The sequence below is a fragment of the Loxodonta africana genome, chromosome 6 (genome assembly GCF_030014295.1).
Source record: "Loxodonta africana isolate mLoxAfr1 chromosome 6, mLoxAfr1.hap2, whole genome shotgun sequence".
Classification (NCBI taxonomy): domain Eukaryota; kingdom Metazoa; phylum Chordata; class Mammalia; order Proboscidea; family Elephantidae; genus Loxodonta; species Loxodonta africana.
In genome coordinates this window covers 81151839-81171656 of record NC_087347.1, presented here as the reverse complement: position 1 = coordinate 81171656, position 19818 = coordinate 81151839, and the positions used below count along the sequence as shown (strand labels likewise).

Below are 19818 nucleotides of genomic sequence, written 5' to 3'. Positions count from 1 at the left end.
CAAGTAAGTTTGAGATTGCCCCAGATGATAAAGGACAAGTGATGCTCTTTAAGGATAAATAAGGTTGAATCTTCCTATTATAAAATGTAGTATACTCATTATTCTGTTCATTTTTTTTTTCTCATCAATTCCAAGGAACATAAACTCTTCAGCTGCACAAAGGAAAGAAACCTTGTTATACCTCTCCCTCTCCCTTATGCAGTTCAACCATGAGGTTGCATTGGCTTTGGAAAAAATATTTCTTTTAACAGATAACCCACATGTCATGAGAGTAGTGTAGAAAAGGGCAATATGAGTCCATTGGGACTGTTTCTATGCATCCCGGAGGTACCTGAGAATAGGTGTAATTCCCTGTGTGCTCCAGGGATGAGACAGCAGAGTTGTAGATGAGATCACTCATCTGTAAAAAAAAAAATCTGTGGAGCTGCCATAATCGTTCCAGAGCTCTTTGCACTAGTTTTCTCCTTGGACAAGATGTTTACAAAGGAAAATGTCTGTGAGCTAACAGGAGAACTGGAGGAAAGATGGCATACTTCACAGGAATGAAAATACTTCATTGACCATTCTTTTGGGAACCCTTTATTTTGCAGACTCTTTGCAGGGAAATATTATTTCCTTATGTCCTTTCTATATTGCTTTCACATATTAAGTGATAAATAGTATGATATCCATGCTTGTGAAAGTATCATTTTGCATGAATTGTGGTGTTTAATAAGAATTGGCAGTGATTAGAAATTATGCCGAAAACTTATTTTTGGCTCACATGTTTTTAAAAAAGATATTAGCTTTGGAAATTCAAAAATATTAATTTTGCTTTCAAAGAAAAACACACTTTAGGAAAAGTTTCATTCCTTTTTAATTTTCTGGAAGTCTTAAAATGGCTATGCATTTTTTATAATATCGATACTGTATTTTTTTTATTTTTATTAATGGACCTTATTCTACAGATTTGCTCTGTGCTGTATTGTGTTGTTTAGAAACTCTGATGAACACTGAATTTACGTTACATACAGAAAAATAGAGAGGATTCTAGAGAGTTATTCTATCCTTCCATGGGTATTTTAGAGTAGGCTGTAATAACACAGAACCATGTTTTACGATGATACGGTGTAAAGTGTACAGCATAACTGTATCATACAGGTTACTCATTCATCCAACAAATATGTATTAAATATCTATGTTAAGTGCTATTCCAGGTGTCTGGTATACATAAATGAACAAAATAAATAAAATCCTCTTGGGGGGCACTTCTCTATGGGTCTCACGCACTCCTGCTGTCTTTCTCAATGTACCAGAAATACAGGGCTCTGACTCCTCTTACCTGGACCATTTCTCAAGGTTGTGTTTGCAGCAAGCAACCTTGAGGGATGAGGCAATGTCTCCCTCAAAGACAAAGATTAGACTTGCTTACTCCTTGCTGTATAACAGTGGGCTCCTCCGCACAAACTCACTGTGTACTAACAGCACAAACTCACTATGTGTATAACAGCTATTTGGCTTCTCCACATTGCCTTGAAGGAAAGGAGATTTGAAAGGAAGGAGAACCAAAAAAAATGTGATACGTGGACTGCCTCATGTGCTGTGAGTAACAAAGTCCTTTGTTTCTGACACAAGTTTCATGTCGTTTGCCAGCCTCCAGGAAATGGTAACAGGATCAGTTTTTAATCAGTCCCACAAGTGACAAATACCTGCCCTCATTCAACTTATATTCTTGCCCATATGGCTTCAGTTCTATCTTGCTTTCATATTTCAGCAAAAATTTAAAACCTTCTTGCTTATCTCTATTCCTTGTCTCAGGATCTTATCAACTACACATTTTATTTATGCCTCATCACCACCACCGCCAATAATAATAATAATAAATTACCTGTTTTAGACCATGGCTGTATATTATAAAATTTCATAGGAAATTAATAAATCTTAAACAATACAAAATACAGTCTTCGTCGTCGTCTTCTTCTTTTTTTTTTTTTACAGGACAGTCACTGCTCTAAGGCAAAGATGACAATTTAAATACTAAGAGTACTAAGAGTCAAAATCATTTTGTAAATCTATCACTAATGGACTGCTAAAGGCAGGAACTTCAGTCATGTTTTTGCTGGAGGTCAGTACCAATTAGTGGTACATTATCAGCAGGAATTTCCTTTCAAAGTCATTTTATAATACTCAGGTAACTCTTCCCGTACTAGCTACTTGCTTTTTAGTGATGGGTTTACAAGCTTGTTATTGAAAAATTGATGGATTGTTTAGAGGCTTATGGAGGTACCAGTGTTACCTGGTGATGTTAGATCTTCTAATATGTAAAATATAACATATTTCAAATGGTTTCTAACGCACAATTATGTGTACCCTCAGGCCATGAGGGTGGTATGTCCTCTCTGCAATAAATAATTTTTTCTTCATTGAAGAGTGCATGAGGAAAAATAGACAAATGACTAGAAATTAGTGAGAAAGAAAGGTTGACCACGAGGCTCCAGGAGAAAACACATCCAATGCTAGCTTGTTATCATTTAAAATTAAGGAAAATGTATGTAGGAAATGTAAATGTTTATTGGTTTCATCCCTAGTTCAGTTATCCATTCGTTTAGTTTAGTTAAACAAGCATTTCTCAAGTGAATCCTAAGTGCCCAGCAGTGTTCTGTTTCTGAGGCTTCCACAGTGAATATGAAGCAGCCCTCAGCCTCTAAACCCTAAGGAGCAGTGGAGAAGAGAGAAGCTCGCACACTCACGTTTTTACTATTAGTGTCAAGGCAGGGATGCTTTGGAAATGTGCAGGAAGAGCACTTACCTCATTCTGGGGGTTTTGAAGAAGGCTTCCTGGTAGATTTGACTTTTGAGCTGAGCCTAAATTTTATTTTTCCAGTAGATATTAAATGATAATTCTGGGCCAGACATTGTGTTTATGCAATTTCTTCGTTCATAGCCTTAAAAAGTCTTAAAGCAGTGGATGAGGGTATTATGAAACCTTGAAGCATATGCTCAACCAAAAACATGTAAGTTTATAGAAAGCCACGGTTAGAAGGTTTTCTTTTTCTTTTTGGTGTTTGCAACCCTCCCTAATCACTCATTGACAGCCAGGAAACAGAAGGCACCCCCAAAACCCCAGATGTCCCTCTCCCTGCCTCCCAACTTTTGCATTTGTCTCAGCTCTACAGCCCAGATCTCTTCGTAAAATCTAGAATTTCTGGTATATGGAGTCAATAATGCAACACTGATTAATTTCATCCTTTTATAGTTAATGATTTGGGCTTTTATTGGAGATGAATATAGCAAAGCTTTTTAGGCTCAAAAAAAAAAAAAATGCCTCCAGATTTCATCCTTCCTGACAAAGTTCAAAATTCAAGTGCATGGTCTTTCACCCAGTGTTGCTTTGTGTAATAACTTCCAAGAGGTCTTAGAAGAGTTTTGTTGCTCTTGTTGTTGTTGAGGATTTTTATTGTTTTGGTTTTTGTTGCTGTTGTTAAGTAATGTTGTGACCTGGATTATCATGATATATTAGGCTTGACAGGGCTATATTGTTGGGCTAGATGAAATACTGTGTGGGAAAGTCATTGAGCAGGTGGAAAATGCTGTTAATCCTTCTAACAGGAGAGGATCATAGTGGCATTGAGAAAATGTAAAAAGCAACGAAACAGGTTAATAGAGCCAAAGAATAGCAATGTCTCCTCCTGTCATTATGTGAGAATTATAATCAAATGGGTTCCTTCATGCAGCTTTATATTGCGTTGAGATATTCCTTGTTCCCAAAATATTTCTCCAGTGGTGGTAATGAATTGCATTGCCTTCTCGGTTGTAAGAGTGCTGGTATTCTGCTGAGGAGCCATATGGTTCACATTTATTTTAATGTGTCTTTGACATCAGGAGAATTGCTGAGACAGCAGAGGAAAGTGGTTACACCTTGGACTGCAGCCAGAACTGCGATTATTTACGTTTAGTAACGACTACCTTTTTTTTTCCGCCAATAAGAAACAGTGGTCTTAAAATGTTATCTATGTTGGGATTTTGATAAAACTAGGATATAGATTTTATATTTTGGAAATAACTGTTACGTTAATGGCAGGGAAATTTGTATCCTTAAGCATGAAGTTTTAGGGTTTAATTGCACATATAAAAGATTAAGGAAACAAGCTGGGAAGTAAGTGGTACTTATTTTCTCACTGATAATAAAAGAACACATTTTTGTTTGATTTTAACAGCATCACCAAAATAGTACTCTGCATATGTACTACTTTCTATCTGGGATTCATAAGGCTTTTCAGAAATGTAATTATTTCTGATTATATTCCTGTGAGGTAGGTAAATATAATTCTGAAAATATTAATGGAGAAACTAAGAAATGTAGGTGCTCACCAATGTAGTCTATATAATGGACCTTAGCAAGTATTAGAATTCAGATTTTTAATTTATTACATTATTTGACAGTTTATTCTTCTTCAACTATCAGGACAGGAAAGTATTTTCTCTGATTCATTAGAAATATACAAGCTTACAATAAAGAGGCATCCTTTAAAAATAAAAATAAAAAAATAAGTAAATACCTGAGTAGTTAAGTCCTATATGTAAATGTTAATTAACATTATCTTTCTGGATCATCTTAAATATTCCCTGGGACATTTTAATGTTATCCAAAGAAACGTGGGTAGTTTTAAAAGAAAAAAGAACTGGGAACGTTGATAAAAATTCAGTAAAATGGTTGGTTATCATTAGTAATAACATTAGGTAGCCAGCTGAGTAGAGAGAAAAACAGAAAAATCCCCAACCTCCACTCTTCTTTGGGCAAAACTGAGCAGGATGCAGGGTATCGAATTCGCAAAATACTTTAATATTACGATGTGTTTCAAATATTTTTCTTACTGATTTTATTGTATAAGCTTTATTTAAGTGATGCACAATGTAAAGATAAAATTGAACCTGAGGGAAAGAGTACATGTCAAACATAGAATTGGAATGCCAAAATTTATGCCACCTAGTACTATAAATTTGATGGATGAATTGATGTTAAAAAAAAAAAAAGTATACATTAACATGAAAATCAGTAGATCACCCAGTTAGTGGTACAGTTTTAATCAACAGCTTAATCTAAACTTGTTTCAGTCTGCCAATTCACCATCCCCAGTACTGATCGTGTTTTGTGTTGATGGCTTGGGCAATTCAGCAGTCACGTCACATTTTCAGTGGGATGTCAATTTTATCCAAAGGAGAGGACGGTCAGTGCTAAGACTAAATCAGTTACATATAAAGATCATGTATAAAGGAGAATATGGTTTCTTTTCTTTTTTCTCTTTTAATTTTATAACTTTGAAATACAGTATTCGTTTGCTTTTGTCATAACAAGCATGAAAACTAAATGGCCAGTTATTTTTAGATTATTCACAAAAATTATGAAAAAAGGGGAAGGGGCTTCTTTAATAACAGAAATGCATGCATGAAAAATAGCTATTTCTGAAAGTGATCACCTTTCGTGAGTCAACAATTTTAACATTTTAGGCATTTTAACCACCTTTTGTGGCATCAAGATTGAAAGGGCAAATTTTACTTTTTTTTTAAATGCAGCTCTCTGAATTTATATCAAAATCCTGGGTGGTAAATTTCCTCCCCCCTACAAACTGAGAATTTCAGTTAGATGATTACTCTGTTGGACCACCCCTGTAAAGTCAAATTCATTATTGCAGTGTACTAAACAGCCTGGGCGGTGTGTGTCAGGGGAGACCCGGATGAGAGCTGGTTCCCTCTATGCAGATCTCTTGCTTGCTTGTGTGGATGGAGCCGAAAGACTGAACAGATGAAGACGTGACATGCATGTTCATGATCCACAACAAAGCGTGTTAGTCATTCGGCCACAAGGGTCATCTTTTTATATTATTTCTACTCTTGCTGTTTGTTTGTTTGTTAAAATGCATTTGCAGCATTTGTCCATATCTTAATAGAATGCTTATTGTCTTACATAGTTTAATATGAGTAATTTCTTTTTATAAACTATTGACTTCAGCAGAAGGGTCCCATCTTGAATTAGGTCCCACAGAAGCTGAAATGCACAAAAGACGTTATTAGTCTCGAGGGTTAACCCGTTGTGAAAATTTTCAGCTTAATATGAGAGTGGAAAATATCTGTGGCTAAATGGTTAAGTCGCCTACTCCTGTCTATGAGTCATAAGTCTATATCCTCCTCAACAAATCGGAATGATGACAGTTCTTATGCGTGTTTATTACATTTTCTATGATCCAGTCTACTTTCTGCTTTATTGTTTGTTTAATACATAAGTTTGTTAATTGGTTGGTGTGGGATGGGAAAGAGTGGCATTCAGAAGCTGGGGAGAAAGATGTACTACAATTTTACAAGTACTTAAAGCTCTCATTTATACTATAGGGGATCAAATATATCAGTAAGAAATAAATAGACTTGGTCTTAATAACATAAGCACCACTGTAAGTGGGAGCTGGTTTTCCTTGATTTTTGTTTTTGAGGGCCACTTTCAAAGTAATTAAAAAAAAAAAAAAGGCTCCTGGACATGCGGCCCATTTGGTGGATTCTAACATTTTCTTACATTTATTGCCTCTATATCAGTTTTATCTTTTTGGGAAAGCAAAGCACTTCAATTTTAATGTACTGGGTAAACTGAATATAGTTGCCTATAATATACATGGTCAGTTTTTGAGATAGTCTCTTTTGTTTGTGATTGTATATATTTTATACTCATCATAACTGAGGATCTTTTGGAATTTGATTTGATTTGGCCATAAATAATGCTTCAGTTTAAATTACATACTTAAGGTAAGGCGGATTTTGATCACGGTTGGAAAGAAAATATTCCTAAGTAGTCATTAAAAAAAAAAAAAACTTTTTTTTTTTTTTACACTAGTCATTAATGCCTCCCATTCACACATGCCCAAGATATTTCCTTACAATCACTCTTTTGGAGTTTCTTTCACTAGCAATGATGTACCACTGCTGTTTTTACCTTATAGGCCAAAATAATGTGAAAGGCATGACAAGGGCAAGTATATTTGCGTAATTTGAAAATGCGATGCAAAGGAATCCTTCCTGTTATTAGTTGCTTTGAGTCTATTACAACTCATGGCAACCCCATGAACACTTAACTACTAGCCGGAAGGTTGGCGGATCAAATCCACCCAGAGGCATCTAGACAACAAGACTAGTGATCTGCTTCTGAAAGTTACAGCCTTGAAAACCCTATCGGGCAGTTCTGCTCTGCACACATGGGGTTGCCATGAGCTCAAAGGAATAAAAGAGGACAATTAGAATAAGGAAAATTGCTTTCGATACCAAACTAATTTTCAAAGGAACTGTTCCTGTATTTCCTGGTTGTTAGATCTAGCTTCACTCCCTTTTTGTGGTTAAGACTTAAGACCATGAGGGTGGCACCCTGATCAAGACAGTCATGGCAAGCTAGAGAAGATGAGTGAACACAATCCTAGAACCTTTGTAAAGGATATGTAGAATCCTAATCAAAAAGAGAGAGAATACAGAACAGAATTCCAAATTCTCACGGAATACAGACATTGAGGCTAGATAAAACTTTAATCTTTAAACTGTAAATCTTAAATCAAAAATATTCCTTCAAGTCTTCTTTAAACCAAGCTTAATTAGTAAAGAATGTCTGCCTTGAGCATTGTGCTTTTTTAAGATCTATATATATGGGATTAAATTAACAGCAGCAACTTGAAAGACTAGATAGGTAATTTAGGGGGCAGTGAGTTTATGTTTATGGGGAGGAACAAATTGGAAAAGAAGGGTGAGAATGGCAGCACGACTTGAAGAATATAATCAATGTCACTGAATTGCACATGTAGAGATTATTGAATCAGTGTATGTTGTACTATGTGTACTGTCAACAACAAAAATAAGATAAATTAAAAAAAAGAACTTACCCTGTAAATTGACTTAATATCAATTTGTTACCCCAATATCTATGTAAGATAATTTGCTCGTAAGCTATGCTTAATGGCTTGATAACCGATTTAATCATGACTTATTCTTCAAAAAGTAAGAAATAATGTGCACTTTCAGAGCCCATGATTAATTCGGACTGTATGATTTAAAAATACAAATTTTTATGGCCCACAATTTACCAAGAAAACTATTTAATCTCAGCAATAGTATTTCACTCCTACTAAATTGCCCCCAAATAAACTCAAAATACAGGTTTACAAATCATCCGGTATTTTTTGTTTGCACGTAAGAGTGTAGGGGAGAAAAGTTTATTATTGAATTTAAAGACAAATGATAGGATTAATATTCTCCAGAATTCTCCACTTTAACTTCAGACTGGGCCACGAACTTTAAACTTTCTGTGTTAAATTTGGTGCCCAACTACATAGTTCTGTTTACTGCTTTCTGCCTCCCCAGTTTTAGCTGGGCTTTGCCCGTGGTTGATGACACTAAAAGGAGCAAGTCTTGCTGAAGAGACCAATCACTCACCGCTCAAGCAGAAGCTCTAGCATGATGGTGCTATGGTGGAATCAATGGTCTAGAATCTGATCTTCAATTTTACAGGCACAGATATGTGATTTTTCTCTGTACATGCAGAGACGGCCAATCTCCAGTGGAAGGACACACAGTAACCACATCTACAAATCGCTAAAGTATAAATCTGAAAGCAAATTTGATCATTTTCAGCAAGAAATAAAATTAACAAGTCAACTATATAATCTTGATGATTTATAGATATATGCCTTCCTCTCCCCACACTTTTGCATTCCCCTCTCATTTGGAGCTTATGTGAGTGCCAGATTATAAACAGCTTGGTTTACAAATGTGGAAATGGAACAAAGCCAGTTGAATTATCTTAAAGCCTAGTGTGATTTAACTTTGATACCTTGATATACTCACCTCCTCTGTGGGATCAGAGTATTCGGGATATTTGGCTAATGGCAGCACTTGCTTCCTGGATGGTGCTGGAAACATACTTTCCAATTCTTAATCTTTGGTTTTTATTTCTAAACCACTTTCTTCATGAATTCTTTGTTTCTATATTTTATGGTACTGATTATTGTATTTTATTTACCTACATTGTTTTTCTGATGTTGTAAATTAGTCAGTTTTGTTTCTGGGGTCCATTTTTAAAGCATCTTTTAGGATGGATAACTTTTGTAGAGAGTTAATATCAGTAACTCTCTGCTGTGTATTACTTTAATTCATGAAGATTAATATCCTACATAATCTGGGATCATTTTACAGTGACAGCAGTATGACCTGATGTGTGAACCGTATGGTGTTCCCAAGTGCTGTGGCCTGGGCACTGTATGGAGTGCTGCTGTATTTAGACACTTCTGCTTCACGGTGGTAACTGAGAAAGGAATAAAAGAAAAGAAGTTGAAAGAAGCTGAAAAATTGGTACCGTGTTTGAAAACAGAACTAATTATTTTTTAAGCAGTAATGAAAGCCCTGTTCTCCTCCCTTTTTTTCTTCCTCTTGACCTTGCAGTAGTCAAGCCAACAGTGAACTCTGTAGGGACACAAAGTGGAGTTCAGTCATTCTGCAAAGGGCACAAATTACTAAGTAGGTATATGGGGGGGGGGGGGAGTTTAGATTCCCTACGGCAGAGGTGCTGAGTGAATTTAGTCCATTTTTTCTAGGCTTGAAGGTCACAGATTTTATTTTATGACTTCATTTTGTGATGTTAGTCAAATTGAGGCCTGGAGGCAGGAGATAACCCATAAAGTCCCATTCTAGTGCTCTGATTCAATCATCAGAAGAGAGCCGTGGGTGGCTCCTAAATTCAGGAAAGCCACACTTAAAATATCCCTGATAAGAGTGATCCTACAGTATTTCAAAGGCTTCCTGTTAGAGTCATTCCATAGGCTTTTGGATCACATTGTTCTTACAGTGCTATTTATAATATTCAAATGCTAAAACAAATATAAGCCCATGTTTGAATTAGAAAACCTAGTACATAGGACCAGCACTAATCCTAGCACACTTTGACAATGTCCACACTGCCAAAGGCCCAGGTGAAGGGGCCCTGCTCTCAATATTGTCATTCTCAAAGCCTTGGAAAATCATCTCCAAGCTCTGGCTTTTGGGGGTAGGGTAATTTGGCTTTGTGGGAAAGGGTGATACGATTCATCCAGAAAGTTGAAGAGTTTTTCTGATAACCTAAAAAATATATAAGACATAATTAATCTTACAAAAGACTTATCTAGTTGTCTAAAGAACAAGTCAGAGGTATGTAATAACAAATGATAATAAACAAATAATAATTGTTTTAAATAAATACATTTAAAATCCTTTCTCTCTTTTCTGTAAATTTGTGGCCTTGAAAGGTAATGTCTTAATGGCATCATTTTTATGATATCAGGAGTGAAAAAGAGATTGAAGGTTGTCACCCAAAAACCAGAGCCTCTATTCTGCTGTACAGTGGTGACAGATGTGGTTGTCAGATCTGGTAGCAGATTACCAGGCAGATTGTTGGATTTTGCTTTCTATGGTGATCTTTTACATTTTGACAAATGCTTCTCTGTTTTGAGATGATTTAAACATACTGTTAGGAAGCAGATCAGAGCTTTTAAATCAAAGTTGGAAATGGTCTTTGCTGCCAGGAGAACAAGTATGTTGCAGTGAACGTATACATAAATAAATGTAAGAATTATGTACACGTTTGAAAGCATTTGCTTTCTGGCAATCTCTCTGGAGAAGTAAAACAGTAGAGAGGAGAGAAAGTTGGGAGAGCTGAATTCTTGCCCAAATGGCATAAATCTCTTACTCTGTCATATTCTGAGTCTATGTATTCTGTCTCAGTTTCTCATCGCAGGAATGTAAGTTCTATGAGGGCAGAGATTACCATCTGTTTTTTTTTTGTTGTTGTTGTTGCTTTTAATGATGTATCCCAACCATCCAGAAAGTGTCTGGCACATAGTAGGTCCTCGATTTATATTTGTTGGATAAATAAATTTGTCAAGTGAGATTAATCATCAAAACCTCTCTGTATTTGGCATGAATATCAAATTATTTTGGAAAAAAATTAGACAACCGAGTTTGAATTTCCTTGGAAGAAGATATTTGTATAAACACAAAGAGATATTGTAATCATTTTTTTCATTGCATACACAGCCTTCCAAAATCAAAATCATCTTTGAAGTCAGCCACAGTTGACATGTAACAGAAATAGTATGTCAAGTCTCAGCCTTGTTCCACTCCCTTACAATGGCTTCAGCTCTCTGCTGTGGCATGGTGGCCAAGAGCCTGGTCTCTGGATTAATGAATTCCAATTTCACCACTAGTTATGTGATCTTGGGCATGCTATTTAACTTTTGGTCCTTAGCTTTCTCAAAATGGGTAAAACCAAACCTGTTGCCATTGAGTCAATTCTGACTCATAGCATCCCTGTGGAACAGAGTAGAACTGTCCTATGGGGTTTCCAAGGCTATAATCTTTATGGAAGCAGAATACCCCATCTTCCTCCCTTGGAGCAGCTGGTGGGCTCAAACTGCTGACCTTTTGGTTAGCAGTGAGTGCTGTAACCACTGCACCAACAGGGCTCTTTCCAAAATGGGTATAGGTAATATCAACCCAAGGAGTTCTCTTGAAGATAAAATGAGATAATTCATGTAAAGACCTTCACATGGTACAGCGCATGGGAAGAACTCTATAAATGTTAGCTTACATCATTTTTGCATCCAAGTATTTCTTCTCAGTTCATTGTTTCTTTCTCTTTCTATTTGATCATGATTATAGCTCTTTCTCAGTTCAGTGTGCCATTCCTGTCCCATGAGGGAAGCATCGTTTAATATGACACCAGACTGGGAGCCTTTGCGTTTAAGTTTTAACTCTGCCACTAATGCTACATCCAAAGAAGTCACTCAAAATCTACAAACCTTGGGTTGCTTTACTATAAAAGGACTGAGGTAGATGACGTCTACTGTCCTTCCAGTCCCAAAAGGGCGTGATTATAATGTGTGGCTCACTTTCTCTCAACTCCAATGTGGATCTTGAACTTTCTCAATACTCTGTGCATCTTACTCTCCCTGTAGCTAAAAATAAGGCTTCCGGTATATATCATGACATTTTCATTTGTCTCATTGTATGTTGTTGTTGTTAGTTGCCCTGTGGCAACTCCCGGTGGGCAGAGTAGAACTGCTCCACAGGGTTTTCAAGTCTGTGATCTTTTAGAAGTAACCTTTTGGCTACTAGTCAAGTGTTTAACTGTGCCACCCTGTACTTGGAGTAAAGAGCCCTGGTGGTGTAAACAGTTAAGTGGCAGCTAACTGAAAAATCAGCAGTTCGAAGTCACCTAGCAGCTCCTAGGAAGAAAGACCTGGCGTCCGTAAAGATTACAGCCAAGAAAACCCATTTGAGCGTTCTACACTGTTAGACGGGGTCACTGTGAGTCAAAAAACAATTGACAGCACCTAACAACAATGACAACATTCTTGGAGTAAAATTCCACTATCCATAATGCTATTGAGAAGGAGCCCTCGTGGTGCAGCGGTTAAGCAGTGAAGTGTTAACCAAAAAGTTGGCAGGTTTGAACCCACCAGCCGAGGTGTGGGAGAAAGATTTGGCAGTCGGCTTCCGTAAAGATTACAGCCTCAGAAACCCTATGGGTCAGTTCTACTCTGCCCTGTAGGGTCACTATGAGTCCGAATCGACTCGATAGCAGTGGGTTTGTTTTTCTGTAATGCTATTTAGTGGGAATATTGGTTGTCGTCAAATGAAAGCTTTGTAAGATTCATAATGTTAAAAAATCTAAGTAGTGCCAGTGAGCTTTTTGTCTATCTTTATTGCTTTTTGGAATTTTCTAAATTTTATAAATACATAAAAAATTTCATGCTAAATGCCCTCCATATCAGAAGAAGATGAAGAGGATGAGGGTTTGTATAATGTATCTCTTCTGATTATAGCACAATACCGCTCATGTGAATGTCATAAAACCAAAACTCAAAAGATTAGGGAAAAATGAGAAATGAAATTCTGTCACTGATTTACAGACTATTGGCAACTTTTCTAAAAGTTTACTTATACTGCCATTATAAAAAACAAACAAACCAAACCCGCTGTCATCCAGTTGATTCCAACTCATAACGACCCTATAGGACAGAGTAGAGCTGCCCCATAGGGTTTCCAAGGAGCGCCTGGTGGATTCAAACTGCCGGCCTTTTGGTTAGCAGCCACAGTTGTTAACCACTATGCCAACAGGGTTACCATACTGCCATTACAGAAGTACTTAAAAGTCTACCCTGCCACAGCTAGAAGAAAATTTAAGAAAGGAAATTTAAAGAAGCCTGTGCTAACCATGGGCTATGACATTTCATCTGTCCTCTAGCCAAAAAAGGGTTGACCATAGACTCTAGATTGTAAAGTTGTGCCTTCTAATTCTTCCCCTCATCTGAAAACCACTGTCCTGAGTGTTCACTGGGTTGTTTCTTTCTCTTTCAGCTTCCTCCATCCTCAAAAGGGAGAAACGACTGAGGACAAAGAATGTGCATTTTAGTTGTGTCACTGTGTACTACTTCACCAGGAGGCAAGGCTTCACCAGCGTGCCCAGTCAAGGGGGCAGCACCCTGGGCATGTCTAGCCGCCATAACAGCGTGCGCCAGTACACGCTCGGCGAATTCGCCAGGGAGCAGGAGAGGCTCCACCGGGAGATGTTGAGAGAACACCTCAGGGAGGAAAAACTGAACTCTTTAAAACTGAAGGTAAAAAAACATTAGAAACTTACGTTTTGCAAAACCTTTTCCCTTAATCTGGTTAAATTAACCATTTTCATATTTATAGTCATGAACTATAGACAACAGACCTCCTACTGAGTCTTTTTTTTTTTCTTTTCTTAAAGCAAAATAGTATGGTCTCTTCACTGAAAAACAACCCCGTCATTTCTTTATTCATTCTACAGATATTTATTGAGTATTATTCAGTAGTAGAGCCTGTGCTTGAGCTGGGGCAAATTGGTGATGCAAAATAGATGTGGTCCCTTTTCTCCTGGGACTTACAGATTAATAGGAATAAGTAATTAAACAAGTGAAATGAAATTGAAACTTTATTAAGTGCTATGAAGAACAGTGGGAAGGTGCTATCAAAGTGTGTAACAGGGAATTGACATGATCCAGGAGGTCGAGTAAAGCTCCCTCAACAAAGTGACGATTGTGCAGAAATCTGAATAGGTAAGTAGCAAAGAGGGTTGGCAGGAGTGTTTCAGGCAGTGGCAAGAGCCTAGGGTGGAGAAGGGGAGAGTGTTGACACATCGCAGGGTTGGCAAACAATGTCGCAAGACAATTTGTGATTAACTATTTAATGAGAAACTAACTTGCTCTGTTAACTTTCACCTAAATCACAATTAAAAAGAAAAGAAAAAGGATGACTTCTAAATTCCTGGCATGCGAAACTGAACAGGTTGTGGTTGATAGTACCATTTCCTTTGATAAGGAACACAGGAAGAGGAGCAGGTTGTGTGTGTGGAGGGAGAGGATAATGAGATGTCTTTTGAACATACTGAGTTTGAGGGCTTTTGAGTTACCCAGGTGCAGTCAGGAAGGTGTCCAGGTGGAGATACTTACTGTTGTGCCAAATTCGGGATTCAGTGGAAAAAAACAATATAGAAAACATTCATCAACCAGTGACATTCTACATTTGTATTGGTCCATCACTCTACCAATACACAGAAAATATTCTCCCATCATTGTTTAATAACAAAGGAAATCTTTTGTATGTAATCTAGGTTACTTAGCATACAAAACCAAACCCTTTGCTGTCGAGTCGATTCAGACTCATAGTGACCCTACAGGACAGAGTAGAACTGTTGCTGTCAAGTCAATTCAGACTCATAGTGACCCTATAGGACAGAGTAGAACTACCCGATAGAGTTTCCAAGGAGCACCTGGTGAATTTGAAGTGCTGACCTTTTGGTTAGCAGTGGTAGCACTTAACCACTACACCATCAGGGTTCCCACTTAGCATAAGGGTCACTCAATAAATAGGTGAAGCACCATAAACAAATCTATGTTATCTTTAGTTTCCAAGACAGAGTCAATTGGCAGAGGTGGCATGTGTGTTTCAAAACGTCTTATTTTTATGTATTTTACAATTTATGTATGTGTCATGTTGCCATTTGCATCACAAGACAGTCACTTAAATTGAACTGGAAACAGCCTAATTCTTTAGTATGTTTGTGTGTGTGTGTGTGGGTGTGCATTAGGTGTGAAAGTTTACAGAGCAAATTAGCTTCCGGTTCGATAGTTTGTACGTAAAGTGTTTCATGACCTTAGTTTCATTCCCTACAATGTGTCAGCACTCTTCCCATTTCTGCCCTGGGTTTCCCATTTTCTTTCATCCTGATTTTCAACCCTTTCCTGCCTTCTCATCTCTGCTTTGGGGCAAATAATGCCCTTTCGATCTTGTATAATTTATTATTCTAAGGAGTACATTCCTCTCAGTTGTTCTCATTTATCTTATGTACTTGTGTATTGTTTGCCTGGGAGGTGGTCTCCAGGAAGGGCTTCAGTTCCAGATTCTAAGGACATCTTAGGGCCATAGTCTCAGGGGCTCGTCCAGTCTCTGTCAGACCAGTAGGTCTGGTCTACTTAAGTATATCTCTCATTTTCTTTGGCAGTATATTTAACAGGTTTCATTTAAAGCTCCTTAAGATTTTTAGATATCAACCCACTGTTGTTTTTCATGATTGCTTTGCATATAGTTTAATGCAGTAATAATTTTCAGATTTGCTTCTGAAATCCACCCCCTCCACCTTTATAACTCATAGCAAACAATTTCCATCCCCTGTCCAAAAAGTGGAGCCTTAATTGGGCAGTGGGTAAGAGGTTGGCTGCTAACCAAAAGTTCCGAAGTTCAGACCCACCAGCCACTCCTTGGAAACCCTATGGTGCAGTCCTGTTCTATATGGTCCCTATAAGTTGGAATCGACTGACGGCAACAGGTTTGGTTTTTTAGGTGTCCAAAAGTAGGACCCCTAGTGATGGAGTGGTTAAAGCACTCAGCTGCTAATGGAGAGATTGCCAGTTCAAACCCACCAGCCCCTCTGCAGGAGAAAGATGTGGCAGTCCACTTCTGTAAAGATTTATAGCCTTGGAAACCCTGTGGGGCAGTTCTGCTCTGGTCTGTAGGGTCACTATGAGTCAGAAAGGACTTGACAGCAGTGGGTTTGGTTTTTTTTGTTTATCCAAAAAGTGAAGTCATTCTCCAACATCAGATATTGATAGAACAATAGTAATGGCTGTCATTTATTAGACCCGCTGCCATTGAGTTGATTCCAACCCATAGCGACCCTGCAGGACCGAGTAGACTAACTGCCCTGTAGAGTTTCCAAGGAGTGGCTGGTAGATTCCAATGGCTGACCATTTGCTTAGCAACCTGAGCTCTTAACCACTGAGCCACCAGGGCTTCAAAATTTATTAGTGATTGTCATTTGCGAGGCATTTTATAAACGTTATTTAATTTAACCCCAACAAGACCCAGTGGGATAGGTAAATTATTAGAAGATGTTTACAAATGAGGAAGAAGAAGCACAAATATGTTAAATAACTAGCTCATTCAGTAGAAAATGGTCTGTATTATCTTTTTACTCCCTATTCTTAAATTAATTGATTATCCCCTATAGGCTTTGGGAAAGACAATCTTGTATCTACAGGGAGTCATCCCTTTCTGGGGTTTGGTACAGTGTGCACTGGTTTTGAACAGCTGGGAGACTATAATTCTATCGGAAGCTCAATGGATTTATTGCGGTGAACTTTGAGGTGCACCATATATGTGATGAATGTTAGAGGGAAGCTTACCTACAGCAACCTTCCTCCATACCAGGCTGTGTTATATTCTGATACTATAATTTGTATCCAGCTGCTTCCAGTCTTAAAAAAAAAAAATAGAAGGAACAAAAATAGCACCCAATTATTGGTTCATTTTTCAGTTGTGCTTAGTGTTGTAACTAGGAAAGTGGCAGTCATCTGAGTGGGTATCATATCTTTTTTTTTTATTGACGTATGAGAACGTACAACTTTCTCTTTTGGTGAAGATGTCAGCAAAAGGCATTTGTTATTGTTGCTACTTTCAAAGTAATACAAAGCTGAAAGATAATTGGATTCTGAGGTGATCTGATCATAGCCTAACTGCGTTTGAAGTATTCAGAATTCTCAGAAGCACACGTCACACAAAGTTAATAAAAGATCACAGCAATGTGTACCAGTGTGTTAAAAAATCTGAGGGGAATTAATGGAGGAAACCTCATATAATTATCTTTCTTCCAGCATATTTTTATGATGTTTTAAATATAAATGACTATACTTGTCTAAGGAATGCCAAAATCATCAGCTATCTAAAAATTTCACTCTGATACTTGAAATTTCTGTTTTAATATGACTTTTTAAAAATTTTATTGTGGTAAAATATATACAACCAAAAAAAATGCCATTTTAGCCACGTTTAATTGTACAGTTCAGTGACATTAGTTACATTCATCATGTCGTGCTACCACCACAGCTACCTATTTCCAAAAGTTTTTCATCATTTCAAAGAGATACTGCAGTCACCCTTATCCCCATCCTCCCTCAGCTCCTGGTAAACTTTGACTCCCTGCATTTGCCTATTCTAGATATTTTGTATAATTGGGATTATGCAATATTTGTTCCTTTGTTTCTGACTTATTTTACTGGGCGTAATGTTCTCAAGGTTTATCCATGTTGTAGCATGTATCAGAACTTCATTTCCCTTTTTGGCTGAATAATATTACATTGTATGTATTACCCCATTTTGTTTGTCCCTTCATCTGTTGAATGGATAACAACACTTGTGTTGTTTTCACATTTTTGGTTATTGTAAATAATGCTGTGATAAGTGTTGGTGTACAGTATCTGTGCCTCTGATTTCAAGTCCTTTGGGTATGTACCTAGAGTTAGGATTGCTGGGGCATATGGTAATTCTATGCTTAACTTTGTCAGGAACCGCAAAACTGTCTTCCATAGTAACTGCACCATTTTACAATCCCACCAACGCATGAGGGTTCCGATTTCTGTATATCCTTATTATTTTCCACTTTCCTGGTAATAGCCATGCTAGAGGGAGTGATGTCTCATTGTGGTTTTTACTTGAATTTTCCTAATGACTAATGACGTTGTGCATCTTTACATGTGTTTATTGGCCATTTGTCATATGTCTTTTTTGGAGATAAGTCTATTCAAGTCCTTTGCCCATTTTTTAACTGACTAGACTTTTTGTTGTGAAGCTGCAGGAGTTCTTTATATCTTCTGAATATTAAACCCTTACCAGATATATGGTTACCAGATATTTCTCACATTCTGTAGGTTGTATCTTTACTTTCTCGATAAAGTCCTTTGATGCACAAAGTTTTGTTTTTTTTTTTAATTTCAATGAAGTCCAGTTTATCTATTTTGTCTTTTGTTGCTCATGCTTTTGGTGTCATATCTAAGAATCCATTGTTAAAGTCAAGGTGTTGAAGTTTTACCCCTATGTTTTCTTCTAAGAGTTTCATAGTTTTAGTTCTTTTATTGAGGCCATTGATGCATTTTGAGTTAATTTTCATATGTGGTAGGAGGTATGGGTCCGACTTTATTCTTTTGCACCTGGAGATCCAGTTTTCCCAGCATCATTAATTAAAGAGACTGTTCTTTCCCCATTGGATGGACTTGGCACTTTTGTTGAAAACCAATTTGTCATAGACGTATGGGTTTATTTCTGACTCTCAATTTTATTCCATTGGCTTATGTGTTTATTCAGATACCAGTACCAGACAATTTTGATTATTGTAGCATTGTAGTAAGTTTTGAAATCAGAAAGTTTGAGTTTATCTACTTTCTTATTTTTCAAAATTGTTTTGGCTATATGGGACCCTTTGCAATTTCATATGAATTTGAAGATTGGCTTTTCCATTTCTGCAAAGAAGGCTGTTGAATTTTGATAAGGGTTGCATAGAATCTGTGGATTTTTTTAGAGCCCTGGTGGCGCAGTGGTTAAGAGTTTAGCTGCTAACCAAAATGTCAGCAGTTCAAATTTACCAGCCACTGCTTGGAAACCCTATGGGGCAGTTCTACTCAGTCCTGTAGGGTTGCTATGAGTTGAAAGTGACTCATGGCAATAGGTTTGGTTTGTTTGTTTTTTATTCACATCTTAACAATATTAATTCTTCCAATCCTTGAACACAGGATGTCTTTCCATTATTTAAATCATCTTTAATTTCTTTCAGCAATTTGTATAGTTTTCAGTGTACCAGTCTTTTCCTCCTTGGTTAAATTTATTATTAGGTATTTTATTCTTTTAGATGTATTGTGACTAGGATTGTTTCCTTAATTTCCTTTTCAGTTTATTCATTGCTGGTATATGGAAGCACAACTGATTTTTGTGTGTTGATCTTGTACCCTGCCACTTTTCTGAATTTATTTATTAGCTCTAGTAACTTTCTTGTGGGTTCTTTGGGATTTTCTATATATAAATAGGATCATGTAATCTGCAAATAGGGATTGTTTCATTTCTTTCTTCCCAATTTGGATGCCTTTTATTTCTTTTTCTTGCCAAATTGTTTTGTATAGAACTTCCAGCAAAATGTTGAATCATAATGGTGAAAGCAAGCATCTTTGTCTTATTCTTGATCTTAAGAAGAAAGCTTTTTTTTTAAAAAATATTTTTTTGTGTTTTAGGTGAAAGTTTACACAGCAAATTAGATTTCCATTCAACAATTAATGCAAAAATTGTTCTGTGACATTGGTTACATTCCCCAAAATGTGTCAGCATTCTCACTATTTCCACCCCGCTTGCCGTTTCCATCCATCCAGTTTCCCTGCCCCTCCTTCTCTTCTCATCTTTGCTTTTGTGTAAATGTTGAACGTTTTCTCTAGAAAT

At 37.1% G+C, this 19818-nt stretch overlaps 1 protein-coding gene across 1 annotated transcript in view; it reads left to right on the top strand.

Moving 5' to 3' along the window:
- The window catches only part of CSRNP3 (cysteine and serine rich nuclear protein 3), an 81820-nt gene that overhangs the window by 39682 nt on the left and 22320 nt on the right, over nucleotides 1–19818 (top strand). Inside the window, exon 2 of the mRNA XM_010602861.3 lies at nucleotides 13396–13655. Coding sequence (XP_010601163.1) covers nucleotides 13396–13655 — 260 coding nt within the window. The remainder of the gene's footprint in view (nucleotides 1–13395; nucleotides 13656–19818) is intronic.